Here is a 14,771-nt window from a genome sequence, read left to right as displayed (position 1 = left end):
GCTGCTGCTCTGTGCCCTGATACAGCGGGATGGAATTGTTCTGTTTTTATTTATGAATCTTTTATACACATGTGATGAATTGCGTCCTTCTGCATTGCGCTGAAAAATAGTACTGCATGCATCTTGTCTTTGTGTTGGAATTTCGCTGGACAGGGTTGGGAATGTGCCGTTACTCTTACTTTCTGTCCTGCTGACACATCTGCAACAGGAACACATACAGCAATTTGACAGGAGTTCTAGCTTCCCCCCACTCTACTTAAGAAAAGCATTTTTTTTTTTAGTCTGTGTTGCCCTTGTAGAGTTCCCCTCACTTCCTGTTTAGCAAAACATTGTCAGCAGTACAGGAAATTATAGTAATTCTCTCTAAAGAAGCACTGGATAGCAGATAAAAAGCTGACCCGGGTTCTACCCCTTCCTCATGCTTTACAAAACTGACGCCCCGTTCACACCATGGCGGTTCAGTCGCGTGGATTTTTCCGCGCTGAACCACTGACATAAACGATCCCATACTTTCCTTCGGGGACCGTTTATGCGATCGCGCAACTCCACGCGATCCGAACCACCTGCCGCCCGAAATGCTCCCTGAGCCTTTCTTTGTGCAAAGATTTGAATGGAAACACGTTTTTAACTGCATTTCAGTGCTGAAACGCAATTAAAAACGCCCAAAACCTCCCTTTTAAAAAGTGTGCAGAAGCCGCGCTGAAACGCATCCGCCCAGGTGTGAATGGGGCCTGAGATAGCTTTGGCTGGACATACACTTTAGGCCCCTTTCACATGGGCGCCTGTCAGTTCCCATCAGCAGGGGATCCATGCATAGATCACCTGCTGAACAGAACAGACATCCATGCCACTGCAACATCCATGTCCATGCAGTTTTTTCTTCCATCACAAGATGGACTCATTTACCAAATCCATGTTAGAACTACGGGGATCAGATTACCCCGATCCATCACAACCAGGTCGGCCAAGATGGCACTCTGTTCCGTTTGGTTTTCCGAAACAGCTGCCTATAGACGCTTTCTATCAGATCCACCTGAAAAACTGACAGACTGACCTGACCATTAAAAGGGGGCCTTAAAGTGAACCTATTCCTTTGCCTCAAAAACTGGTGTGCTGGTGACATTATTCCTTTATTCTGTATTTCTTTGCCTACACACGTAATGAACAGGTGCATTTTATAAACGTTAACATCTCTTATTGAGTACAATAGGTATATAAGGAAAATCTGTAAGGGAATGCAACAAGATTTTCAACAAATACCATTCAAAAAGCTGATTTCACTATTCTGCCTCATAACATCATTATACCAGGAAGGACGTGTACCGCTTCAGATCTACAGAGAAGTATAATGTTTTTCTGTTTCAGGGATCTAGTATTAAGCTTAGAACATCCTCATTCATACTTCCATACCCTTTGTTTGCTGATACAGGTTGACCAAGGCAGAAAGGACATTATTACAAATGACAGATATATTTGTCTATTTGCTAGGAAGCAATTACAAGCTTGTTAATAGCGCATTTTATTGTTGTGTGGTTTTACTGGATATAAACACAGCAATGGAACATTCTGCCATGTGAGTCAGTGGCTTAATGTGATCGTGGTCACATCACACAGGCGAAAAAACCAAGCAAACAGTAAAACCTGTCTGAGCGCCTCCGAATGGCATGTGACTGCGCCATGTAAAAATAAACTTCGAGGAGCACATAAAGAAAACGGAATGTGTTCAGGCCTTGCCAAAACCCACCGAAATCTATTAATATGATACTACTCACCAAAAGTCATAATCTCCAAATGTGCAAGCGACGATTCTCCTTATAAAGAGGTGTTAGAGACCAGAAGGTGGCAACAGGTCGACGTGAAGGTGATTCAGTTACATTTTAAGATCAATCATTTTAATTGTGAAAATATTTTTAGCGGTGAGAGATATTTCTAGAACAACTTAAAAGGCCTTCTCAGGTCAAGATTTACTATGTTGCTCCTATTTTTATGATACATTTTTTTTTCACATTTAATAAAAAAAGGCTTGACACTACATAGAGATGGAGTATAGAAATCATGCCTCAGGTTGCATGGTGTTATGTGCATATTACTAATATGGCACTTCTACGCACTCCCAATAGTAGAGGTAAGTTTATTGTGTACTTAAAGATATAAAGCATATGATCAAGAACAATAAAAAAAAGACATACAAAAAAATAGGTTAAAAAAAAGAAATATCAAGCAAATCTGTTTTAAGTTTCAACAATGAAAGTTGTTTTAATTCCCAAGTTCAGTCTGGACAAAAAATAAAAACATTAATTTGCCTACAGTAGTTCAAAAGAAAAAAAAAGTCAGCTCTGGCTGCAGTACTCACCCTATATCTGGTACTGCTTGTCCAGACTCACTGATCCAGCGCAGATTCTCTTTTCTTTGAAAGATGTCCAGCATCATTCAACACACTTCCCGTTAGTGCAGGACTTCAAGATTCCACCCCCTGCTCTGGACTCACATAAGAATGCTGCAGAAAGCAGCACCAGGTTACGACATGGTGGCACCAGTTGGTGACATCTTGGGGATCTCTTCAGCATTTAGGTTCCCCTCACCACTAAAGATAGAAGTGAGTGAAGAGGAACCTATTATATCACCAGACCAAACTGAAGATCTCCAGAAAAAAAAGTATGCATGTAGGTTTTTTGGGGGGTCTGGGTGTGCTCCAACTGGGGGAAAAAGAGCTGGTGAGATTTTGAGGCCAGCATTGGACTTCAAAGTGTCCAGCCAGTACATTTTTTTCTACGCTTTTTGGATAGAGTCCAGAAGAATCTGAACTTCTGTCCGGTTATTACTGCTGCTTGGGATTTTTAAAGAGGTTTTCTCAATGGTATTGACAGATTTACCAGAGAGGAAGCGAGGGACAGACAGCAATAAAAAGCTGAATAGGGGTTCTAGCCTTCCCCTACTCTTCTAATTTGTATTCCTGTCTGTGTTACAGTTGAGCATTTTTCCTTACTTTTTGTCTGCTGAAACCATTGTCACTGTGACAGTAAGGGAGGGAAAGTCCCAAAACCAAAGTATCCACAAAAATAGACATATGCCATTTTGTGCATTGCAGCTCACCACAATGCACAGTAGTACAATACCTTGAAGTGGTGTGCTGCAATGCATGTACGTTGGAGCTGTATTGCCTTACTGTGTTGAAATTCCATTTAAAATAAACGGAATTGCAAATCACATTTTGCGCGTGATGCACTTTGCAGTAACACCTGCATTACCGCAACGCATCACACTGAAAAGATGTGAATGGGCCGTAAGCTTTCTTTTGGTAGTGGGGCCACTTTCAAATAGTGATTTACAAATTAGAGAAAGGAGTCCTTTAATGTTTGAAGTATTCTTGCTATTCAGTAATAGAGGAGATGTCATGAAACAATACACCATATTTTCCCCTTTTTCAGCCTGTGAATGGTGCTTTGTTAAAAGTCATGTGTCTAAGGCTAGGCAGCCAGTGTCCACATACAACTTTCTGCATTGCCCAGCACGCATGAGGCTCTTTCATGAAAACGGAGGGGCACCTGTGAAGCAAGAGAAATAATAGCTGCGGCTTCAACAATGACCAACACTGCAGACAACATTCATTTCGTCTTGATGCAGAGCATGAAAAGTTTGCAATGTGGTCAATAAACATTTCACATACTGAGGGTATGTACGAAGCCTTTTAGCAGAAAATTGGTCTAATTACTAACATATTCAGACAGCAACTGAGATAGATTAAATCTGCCCCTTCAAACCATTCGCCTTGGATTATTTGCTGTCACTCCTCAGCAAAACACCCACATGCCCTGCATTTGTCTCATGTGCACAGGCAGGAATATTACTTATAGGGCTACTTATAAATCTACTGTACATACTCTGCCAAGAGCATAGCTGCTGGCTCTCCCTGATCTCAAGAGACTATCCCAGATTTTATTTTATCAGTTCCTGGAAATATTTTCCCTGGAAAAGTGTATGCAAACCATAACAATTAACTTCTCTAATTAGCTCCCTCTTGATCTGTTACATATACAACTGAAAATGTTTTGTTATGTACCTTTGATAAGTGCATAAACTTGTTGATACTGCCAGAAATCCTTGGTGCTTTTACATTCCTGTGCCCTCTGCCTCTGCAGCATAGAAATTTCAAGAAGTGTTAACAGCCCTGTCCAGTTCACCTCTGTGAACTCTAGGACACCTCCCCTTTATAGTAGGTTCCAAATACCATTCGCACTCCTACGGTCTTACAGCATACAACGTATCAGTGGTGCTCGAGGTGACCGCATGGGTGGCGCTGTGCAAACACTAGCAGCAAATACCAGGATTTCACCGGCACACTGTTGGAAATTCAAATATCAATATTCCATTGATATGTCACATTCTTCACTGAATAAATATATCAATGGAATATTGATATTTGAATTTCCAAGTGTGTGACGGTGAAATCCTTGTATTCACCTCCCCTTTATGTTATGAAGATAAGGGCAAAAGGAGGTGCTTTGTGGTCCTACCACACTTCCTGGCCTAGGGTGACAATGCTGCTCCTCCACAGATAGAGCAGAGTGAGCAAGATTGTTTTTACCAGGTGAACACAAAAAGCCTGGCACCAATGGCGTGCGTGTGGTTGGGAGGTCCGTTTGGGGTGCTACTCAATTGAATGGCAATGCAACGCACCTGCCACACTGTAACGCTAGTTAGGTGTGGCATTGGTGGGAACAGTCCCTACAACTATTTAAAATATTGGCAACAATGCAAGAAGAGGTAGAAGCAATTGGGGTACCACTAAGTTTCTGTGTACATAAGACTTTCTTCTGCCAAACTACAAATATCTGTTAATGGCAGGAGTGAAGCTACGGCAGAGGATGTTGAAGGTACCACTCGAGTGGCCTAAAGGCTGATCAGGAAATAAAAAACACAGTGCTCCATGTGTATGCATAGGGAATGTCATTTTTTATAATCATGCTTTTCCCCTGTAAGTCTAAAACAGTTGTAGAACATCTGAACATGTGTTTCTAGCAAGGCCAAGCTTCCCAGCATACTTTTAAATTAGTAACAGAGCCCGTATGAAAGACTTTGATGATCAATTGCTGCTGAATGGCAAGTGGACGATCTGAAATTTATTTCCAACATCTGCCATCGAAGGTATGCATGTAAGAAGGAAAACCCACTGGCTAGAGCAACATGTTCACTGAAATGTCACTGTCTTAATGCCTTCATTCAAAAGATATTTGGGATCAAAATAAAATATTAATTATTATTCTGCTGAATAAATTCTGCTTTCATTACATGCAATCCTTACTACGAGGGAGAATAAAAAAGTAAAGGCAAAACACATTTAACAGCTTTAAAGGAGAATTATGGGGAGAGTGAAATACACTCTTCCCCATAATTAGAGTCCATGTGCGACACTGAAGCTGTCACACAACGGCTCTATAGGTCGAGAAATGAGCAAACACATACCACAGATCACTCATTTCCTGATATTCTCCCTGCAGAGAGCAGTGACTGTCATTCGCTGCTCCCCGCAGGGATTCCCCCCCGCCCCCAGGCAGTGGAGGGACAGATGGGGGAGGGGTTGGGCACAGCTGGCTCTGCCTCTAGAGAGGCAGAGCCAGCTGTCAATCAGCCAGTGACGTGGATTCCGATAATATTGTCGGGATTGCAGCACGGCTCTGCGCTGTCAGCATATAGCGGGCAATGGCCTACTATTTGCTGAGTTTTGGGTCACAGGAGGACAAGGCATATGCCCTCCTCTTATCCTTAACAGAACTATGGCCAGAAAAGTTTGGCCTATCGTTCTCTTTCAAAAGAAGTAAATGTGAGCACTTGAACATATCACTTTTCCACATAGTCCTCATACAAGATGATGAACTTGCTTTATTGTTCAACTAGCTTCCATATTCCTGCAGAGAAATTCACTGCTTCCTTTACTTCATCATCTGAGGTGAACCTGCGACCACAGAGCACCTCTCTTAGCAGACCGAACATGCAATAATCGCTCAGCGCCACATGCAGGCTATAAGAAGGTCGTTGTGGTCCTGTGTGAGCCATGTTCATGGGCGACCAGAACAAGCTTTGTCGGTTGCACCTGTTCTTCCCACTTTAAACCTTTCTACCCACTCATAAATCTTTTGTTGATTCATGGTGGTATGACCATACTGAGCCAACATCCAATGGTAAACTTCCACTGGTTTTCCCTCAGCTCAAAAAAAAGTGCACTATGGCACGTTGTTCTTTGATGGGCAAATTCCCTCTTCCCAAAGAAAGCGCACTATGGCACGTGGTTCTTTGATGGGGAAATCTTGCAATGGAGCATCAATGTTTCTATACACGTGACTACCACTCCACTAAAATCGGATCGCTGTACTGCACATGTCAAACTATCCAACAGGCTATGTAAATATGCTGCATTGTGCAAGCTTCTCTCTGTTCCAGTTACCGCATACTTTATAAATTGCATTTACTTTTTAAACTCCCTTGTACTTCATGAGGTTGATTCCAGAACTTCAGTTTTCTCTTGTGGGTAGCTACATCAGGATTGGCCATACACATACAGAAAGCCATGCATCACTAGTACATAGGCAGTTATACTATTAATGCACACATGAATATGAATATGCTAATATAATAGCTGCATTAAAGTACATGAAAGTAAACCAAAACAAATTTCCTTTATAATTTTAAATAGAGTGGGGAATGGTTAAAACTCCTGCTAGGTTATTTATGTCACTGTGTCCCATCTGGGGAGATTTCTCTGCACTTCCTGTCCGGTGGAAGAAACAGAAATCAAGGCTCCTTATACACTGTCCGATCAGGAGGGAGGTCCGTGCACAGATCCCCTGCTGATGAGAACTGATGTCACCATTGGGACATCCGAGGCCGTCCAGTTTTTTCCTCCATCTTGCCATGGAAGAAAAAAAACTGAAATTACAGGACCCATGTTGGTCTATGGGGAATCAGATGTAAACAGACTTGTGTCCGTTTAGATCTGACTACCCCCGATCTGGAACGATCAGGCCCAGCGAAACAGAACCCTGATCTGTTTGTTTTTCTGGACCTGGCCAGAACCAGGGTTAACTGGATGTAAACAGATGCCCATCTGTTTAGATCCAGCTACCCATAGACTAACATCTGGTTTCTGATCAGATCCGCCTGAAAAACTGACAGGCAGACCTGATCAGAAAGCCCCGTGAAAGGTCTCTAAGAGAAAATCGCTCCAAATTGAGAGTGGCCCACTTAGACAGTTGCCAGTGATACAAGTGTATCCAATGTAAGATTTTTCCTCTATTCCTGTCACAATGGTAACTCAAAATTTTGGGTTTTCCCTTACTTTCTGTCCCGGTGACATGGTTACTGGGACAAAGAGGGCTCATCTTCCCACTGGGTATCAACACAGCACAAACACGTAAAAAGAGTTGCTAACCCTTTACTATAGAAAAGCATTCTGACTTTAGATGGGGGTCTATTTATAAATGTTTTCAGGCAAGATTCAAACAGCTTTTACCAAAGATTCACACATTATTCTAATTAGATTCAAATAAAAAAGATGTGAATTGTGCGTGAATGTTGTGTCAATCTTGTGTGACAACATTTATAAATAGGCTCTTTAAATTGCCTTGGTTCCTGATATCCCGTCATGGACAAAAGACTAATGATTTGCATCCAGAGTCTTTTTGCTGATACACAGATTCAAAAAAATGGCTGATATTGCCATTCTGATCTTTACCATAATAGAACTGTCTGTAAAAACCTGCAAATTACAGATCAATCGTTTTCCACAAAACCAATGGGTGATGTATTTTTTTAAATATTTTTTTTCTACTGAACAAGGGTGTAAAACAAAAAAAACCCTTGAGAGTGATTCACAGAGCTCAGGTGCTCATAATGGAGAAGGGTTGACTCTTCCAGGGTTATCATCTGAGGGCCAGTGCACACCTAGGCAACACCCCATCGCGCAGCAATCATGCACTATTCTGTGCCGATTGCCGCACGGTCAGGAGTCGCTCAGGTGTGCACCGATCGCGCTGTGGGTGCCATTATTTTCCAATGGTACCCCAGTCGCGCCAGGTGGATCGCGCTGTTTCACGTCGCGATTCAGCCCATGCTTCTGAGCATAATAAAACAGTGGTGCATCGTGTATTGCAGAAAAATTGGTGTCGTCTAGGTGTTCACCGGCCCTGAGACTCTTTGCAGAGAAGGCAGACCCAAGTTCAAGGACCATGAACTGTAGGTCTTGTGGTATAGCGTTGGGTCTATCGGTTGGCATATAATTGTCACAGGAAGTGATGCCAATGAAGGTATCCCAATAGGAGAGGAAACCATAAGGTGTGGCGGTAACAAAGCGTAGATATAATATATGCAGATTATCTTTAACATTTTGGAACAATCTCAAGAGATTATCCATGTACATAATGCAGCAATAATGAAAAAATTTTGAGCCCAAACTGTTTATATGCACAAGGACACTCTACAATCCATGCCCACTATTGCCCGCAACTAGAACCCTACAATACATTTCACAACTAAACTTTTGCCAAGTTACAGAAACCATGCCTGTAAATATAATTTGCTGCATATTTAAATAAAACGTATATTTTAGGCCCATAATTTGACAAATAAATGGGCACATCTTTAATACATCCACATTTTTCTTTCTTCAATCCCCTCCCTGGAGATCTTTTTGAAATACTGCAGAGATTCAGACAGTGTTTGGAATCAGAGCTGTGGCGTGGTTTGGAAACCCTCTCAAAGCCATTTCGTTTTAAAGTGGGAATCAGGACTCCATTTACAGTAAATTATTAAATTGTTTAAATGTCATCTTTCCTCTGCCAAAATAACTTTTATTTTAATAAAACATACTTTTGGCAAAAGGCCACCTCTAATCCGTTTGACACGAACCGGGTCTGTTGCTTTTAAAAAGCCAAGCGTCTTGGGCTTAATGAGGACCTAAAGGCAACACAAGTGGAATACTTCATTAATAGCAACCATGGGCAAATCACGAGTTTTCAATTTGAGAAATCCGAATGTTTTGACAATGTATTCACATTGCTAACGTCTATTTTGTGGCCTTGAAGGCAAAACAATGAAGCCAATTAAACCCATAAAGTATACTATTTTATCAAACACAATGGAGGGAGTTTATCAAAACTGGAGCAGACAAAATCTGGAACAGATTTGCACTGCAACCAATCTCATTTTCAAATTTTACCTGAGCAAACTTAAAGGGTTAATAAACCCTCAGCGTTTTTTGCATATATCTACTACAAAAAAACGCTTTTAAAAAGGGTGTAAACTTACCTGTGTCTCCATTGCACGCTCCGGTCCGAGCATCTAAAGAGTCGCAGGCGGCCGCAAAGGATCTTGGGGCGGGCGCATGTGCAGTTCAGATGTTCGGCCAGGAGACAAGGAGAGACACAAGGTAAGTCTATGGAGCAGCGTGCACCCGCACAGACTCCATGGGACTTCAGAGGAGAGGAGGACAGAGGAGTCAGCGCTGGATCGGAGACCCGCACCAGCGCTGGAAGGACAGCTGAAAAGGACAGTAAAAAAGAAAATGATCGAATAAAGAGGCATGATTTAAGGTAAGTGCCTACAGCAGGATTAGGAAGGGGAAAAAAAATTCTGACTTTAATTTCACTCTAAGATATGCTGATTGGTTGCTATGGGCAACTGCTCCATATTCTGTCTGCTCCAGTTTTGATCAATTCCCCCCAATAAATGTTATATTAGCAAGGCAAACAGCAGAGTGGAATTTGCAATAACCCTAAAATTTCTCATTGTTTAGGCTCCTCTAACCCAACAAATTGTATTGGTCATTGATCATTCTATGTACTTAATAAGCTAGTATGGGTAATTTGCGGAGGTACAAAACGTTGCATTTCACGCAACAACTAAGAAGGTGAAGGTGATCACAAACTGTTAGTTTACTAGTGACTAGTAGTCTACTTTGGACCAATAGATTGGTCTGCAATAACAAGCATCTGAATGACCAAGACAATTGACGTGGGTGCATAATGGATAGAATGTAAAGCTCCTTTCCTTATGCCTGTACTATCCAAAAGATGCCAAAGTGAGAAATTATAGTTGCCTGTTGGTTATTCTTTTCATGGAGGTAAATGACAAACTACGTACTCCAAAATTTTAAAATCTGTGAAAGTCGGGCAGCCGAGTAAATAACCGACCTGAAGTGAAGTGAGCCGAACGCTGTTCGGCTATTCACTTCAGGCTTGTACGGCTGATTTCAGGCGTACATCGGCTTCCTTCGGATGGCTTTGGTTCAGCCGAACATGCGCAGGCTGGATCGGCTGAGCCGAACCTCCGGCAGGCTACTTGCTGCCATTCGGCCTATTCTCATAGCGGCCAAATGGCAGTGAGAGAATAGACCAATGCTGCTGAGTGAAAAAAGTTGAAAAAAAAGTAGGAAAAAAATTTAAACAAATTATAATTTAAAAAAGAAGAAAAAAACAAAGATATTTGAAAAAAGAAAAAAAAAAGATTATTGAAAAAAGAAAGAAACAATTGGGTGGAGCTAGCAGTGACAGCTAGCTCCCCCCACCTGTTTCCTATTGGCCGGGACCTGCTGAAGACTCTAGCAGGTCCCGGCCAATAGGAAACAGTTGGGTGGAGCTAGCAGTGACAGCTAGCTCCCCCCACCTGTTTCCTATTGGCCGGGACCTGCTGAAGACTCTAGCAGGTCCCGGCCAATAGGAAACAGTTGGGTGGAGCTAGCAGTGACAGCTAGCTCCCCCCACCTGTTTCCTATTGGCCGGGACCTGCTGAAGACTCTAGCAGGTCCCGGCCAATAGGAAACAGTTGGGTGGAGCTAGCAGTGACAGCTAGCTCCCCCCACCTGTTTCCTATTGGCCGGGACCTGCTGAAGACTCTAGCAGGTCCCGGCCAATAGGAAACAGTTGGGTGGAGCTAGCAGTGACAGCTAGCTCCCCCCACCTGTTTCCTATTGGCCGGGACCTGCTAGAGTCTCCCCGCAGGTCCTGGCCAATGAATAACAACTGGGCGGTGCTGCCGACTCCGCCAAGTTGTCATTGTTTATTACAGTTCAGCGTCCCTAGGTAACCTGGGGACGCTGATCTGTCATTGCAACTGGGCGGAGCCAGCCGTGAGATCACGGCTGGCTCTGGCCAGCTGTTATTTGCGAGGCTCTCTTGGGGTTTCACTTTTGCTTCGTCGAGCTGAAGCATATGCCTTTGGCTTGGCTGAGCCGCTCGGCCAGCTTCGGGAGCTGTATGGGCTATAGCGAATAACCCCTACAGCAGCCCTTCGGTTCTTCTAAATTTACAATTTACCCCACTTAATACTATTCCGTATTGAATTCCCCTTATTTTTCTCTTAATAGAAGAACTCTGGGCAGAAATCATCTTACTCCTTGCAGTGGTGCTATCCTTGTTTTTTGTCTAGGGTGTAAAATGCTTGTAAGATATACTCACCCAAACCTTGAAGATGGCTGGCTGCTAGACTGGTCCCTGCAGACTCTATCCTTCTCCTCTCCAGTGATGGAATGTTCATCGGTGTCCTCACACCCAATACACTATATTGGACATGATGACTCACAGGTTCTTAGACCACTGAAGCGGAGGGGGAGCAAGGCTGCAGGGACCGATCTAGCAGCCAGACGGGTGAGCATATCTTTTTTTAGTTTACACGAGCACTTAACTCTTGCAGTGTGGGGGTAGCCCCACTGCAAAGGTTAAGATTATGTCTGCCAGGAGTTCTTTGAAGCTGAACTCAGGGCACAATAATGTTAAGTTTGAGAGTCTAAGTGATCTAAACGCTAGAACAAAAATGTAATATATTCCTACTTACCATTCCTTACATGTGGTGGCAGTATTGCTTTTCTTTCTTCAAGCATTCCTTTATTTTTTACCTGTTGATTCTGCCAGTTACACACTTCCTGTCCTAGGGTGACATTGCTCACTCACCTACTATGAAGAAGTTGTCACCCTATGGTGGGACTACAAAAATCTCCCCCTCTACTATTGTCTATTGTCCATAACATTGAGGGGAAACATTGTGTAGTCCTCTGAAATCTGGCAAGATCTTCTTGGAACACTGTAACTGATAAGACCCTAGCACAGGCAGAGAGCACAGGAAATTATACGCTGACAAGATTTCTGAAAGGATTGACAGATGTTTCTGCACTTGTCAAACAGATATATTAAAATGCCTTAATGGTATTTTGTAAATGACCAAAAAGGAACAAATAAGAGAAGTTCATTGTAAGGGTTTATACACCCTTCAAATATTTCCCTCAATAGAAACAAAGGATAAACATAAACTTTGTGCACCATTGCAAACAGATGTTACGTAGCAAAAGTAGCAGGGACCAGTGGCGTCACAAGGGGGGTGTGACCCATACCCGGGTGACATCATTGGAGAGGTGACACCAAAATGACTGACAGTCATTTTGGTGTCATCCCCTCTAAAAAGATGGTCACTCGGTCATGGACCGAGAGCCTGACAGTATCAGGAGTGAGGAGGGGACCCAGCGGCATACCTCATCCCTTCCTCTCTCTGGCGGCGTCCATCACCAAGATGGCCGCTGGCAGGCGTGAATTAAATGACTGCGCATGCGCGATGACGTGACTGCACATGCGCGATGATGTGACCGCGCATGCGCGTTGACGTCATCGCACACACACGACGTGACGTCGCGCGCACATGCAATGATGTTACTGCGGGGTATCACCCGGTCTCCGCTCCGGGTGTCACCCAGCCGCGGGACGCCCCTGGCAGGGACACCAACACTGTGCTGTACATAGCCTGCAGAGAGAACAGAGCTGTAGGTATGACAAATCAGGTCCCCCTACTACAGGCTACCTGCAGAAAACTACAGGGGGGAGGGTACAAGACCTGTCATCCTGCAGAAGGAGAGAGAAGAGCCATGATAAGTCCTTATAACAGGAAGCTGATACACAGAGGCATAAGAATACATATTCCTATTGTATTTAGACAATAATTGCTTAGCTTGGCTTTCAAATTGTCCATCTAACCACTTTTTCAGTAGAACAACTTGAAACAGTCGGCACAGTTCAAGATTCTTCACAAAAATCTCTCTTATTAAATCAAGGTATTAGGGCATACAACCAGTCATAGCGAATGTGCTAACGTGTTTCAGCTGAAGTGGCCTTAATCATAGCTGTTTTCTTCATTCCTACAACTCCTTTAAATACTCAATCCAGTTGGGGTGGAAGAAACCAACACAATCACCCTCCACCTGTATTGTGTGAAGTCCAATTTAAGTTTAATAGAAAGAGATTAAAAGATAGAAAATAACTCAAATTTACAGGGTTATTCTCAAAAGGGTGAAGAGTTTGGAGAAGGCAGGAGAAGTGAACAATCTAGGACAACATAGCTGATTTGGAAACATTCCCCAATTCAACTCACTTTCCAGTTCAACTATGTTGTCCTAGATTGTTCACTTCTCCTGCCTTCTCTAAACTCTTCACCCTTTTGTGAATAACCCTGTCAGAGATAGAAAACAGACAGAAGACTGCTTACAAAGTATTACATAATATTGCATGAGTAAAAACGTTTTCAGTAAACCTCAGTACATAACAATGTAAAAATTCTAACCTGATCTGGAGAGGGCCTATGGCTAGAAAGCGTTCTCCCAGGAGAACGGTGATGATGGTGGTGGTGATGATGGTGATGATGGTGATGGTCGTCTTCATAGTTGTCTGCTATAAGTTTCATCCGGTTCTGTGTCTGGAAAGAAAAAAAGAAAAGATTCATGCTAGTGTCTTATCACAACACCGATAAACAAATATAACTCTGGATATTTTTAAATATTTACCAGGAACACTTTACAACCTATTTATACATAATTCCATCTCATAGGACCACACAATTCAATATATCCAATGTTGACACATCTTGAAACATAAATCAGTTGTATGCTATATAATGAGACATACAGTATAAATATTAAACTAGAAAGACCAGATGATAATAATACATGCAATGATCATTATGGAATGTTATAGTATAGGTGGACAGAAAGAGAAAACAATGCGGCTGGACCATTCCCTATACATCAAATCAAGTAATAGTTTAATCCAAACTTCCAAGGCCCTTTTGGTAACAACTGGTACAAATAATAGAAATGTTGGTGCCACGTGAACCTCAGTGAAATATCTTGTTTTCATTCACCTTGTTTGGGCACATCTAACCAAATATACCCATATACATGTCAGTTGGCTCTGCAAAGTGGGCAGTTCTAGATCCTTTTCTGCCAAATATATGGGCTCATTACACTAAACACTAAATCATAAGGTACCCATAGATATGAGCTGACAGTTTCCTGAACCTGATGTTTTTTGTAAATGATCAAACATCTTTGTGCAGCTTGAGACAATGTCAGCCATCAGATGTAGGACAAAAAGGGATAACACAGGTAAGACCAAGTTTTCCAGTTGCTGTTGTTTCCCCTGCAATAAACTGCCTGCTGTGAGTGCACTGAACATTCCCCCATACACAGGGATAAAATGAACCCTTCTAGAACATCACTTTTTATAGCAGAAGTGATGTTAGATAGTTGCATTGTTCTGAATTGTCCATTTTTGAGTTGCTGATTGGATATCATACCCTTATGTATGTAGGCATATTGTACAACCACTGTTCAGCTCCAAAGCAGAATATCTTACATATATGACCAAATTAAATGGATACAAATCTAAAAATCTAGATCTGCCAGTGGAGTACAGGAGTCTTAGCATGGCTAAAGGACTGGTAATTCAGCATAAAGCCAAAAC

General features: G+C 42.5%; 1 protein-coding gene across 1 annotated transcript in view; it reads right to left on the bottom strand.

The window, feature by feature from the left end:
• Window positions 1-14,771, bottom strand: part of ERC2 (ELKS/RAB6-interacting/CAST family member 2) — a 617,894-nt gene that overhangs the window by 111,158 nt on the left and 491,965 nt on the right. Inside the window, exon 14 of the mRNA XM_018556277.1 lies at window positions 13,594-13,725. Coding sequence (XP_018411779.1) covers window positions 13,594-13,725 — 132 coding nt within the window. The remainder of the gene's footprint in view (window positions 1-13,593; window positions 13,726-14,771) is intronic.

Source organism: Nanorana parkeri, unplaced genomic scaffold (genome assembly GCF_000935625.1).
Source record: "Nanorana parkeri isolate BGI_ZX_2015 unplaced genomic scaffold, ASM93562v1 scaffold231, whole genome shotgun sequence".
Lineage (NCBI taxonomy): Eukaryota > Metazoa > Chordata > Amphibia > Anura > Dicroglossidae > Nanorana > Nanorana parkeri.
The sequence above is the reverse complement of the archived record's forward strand: the minus strand, read 5'-3'. Positions and strand labels throughout refer to the sequence as shown.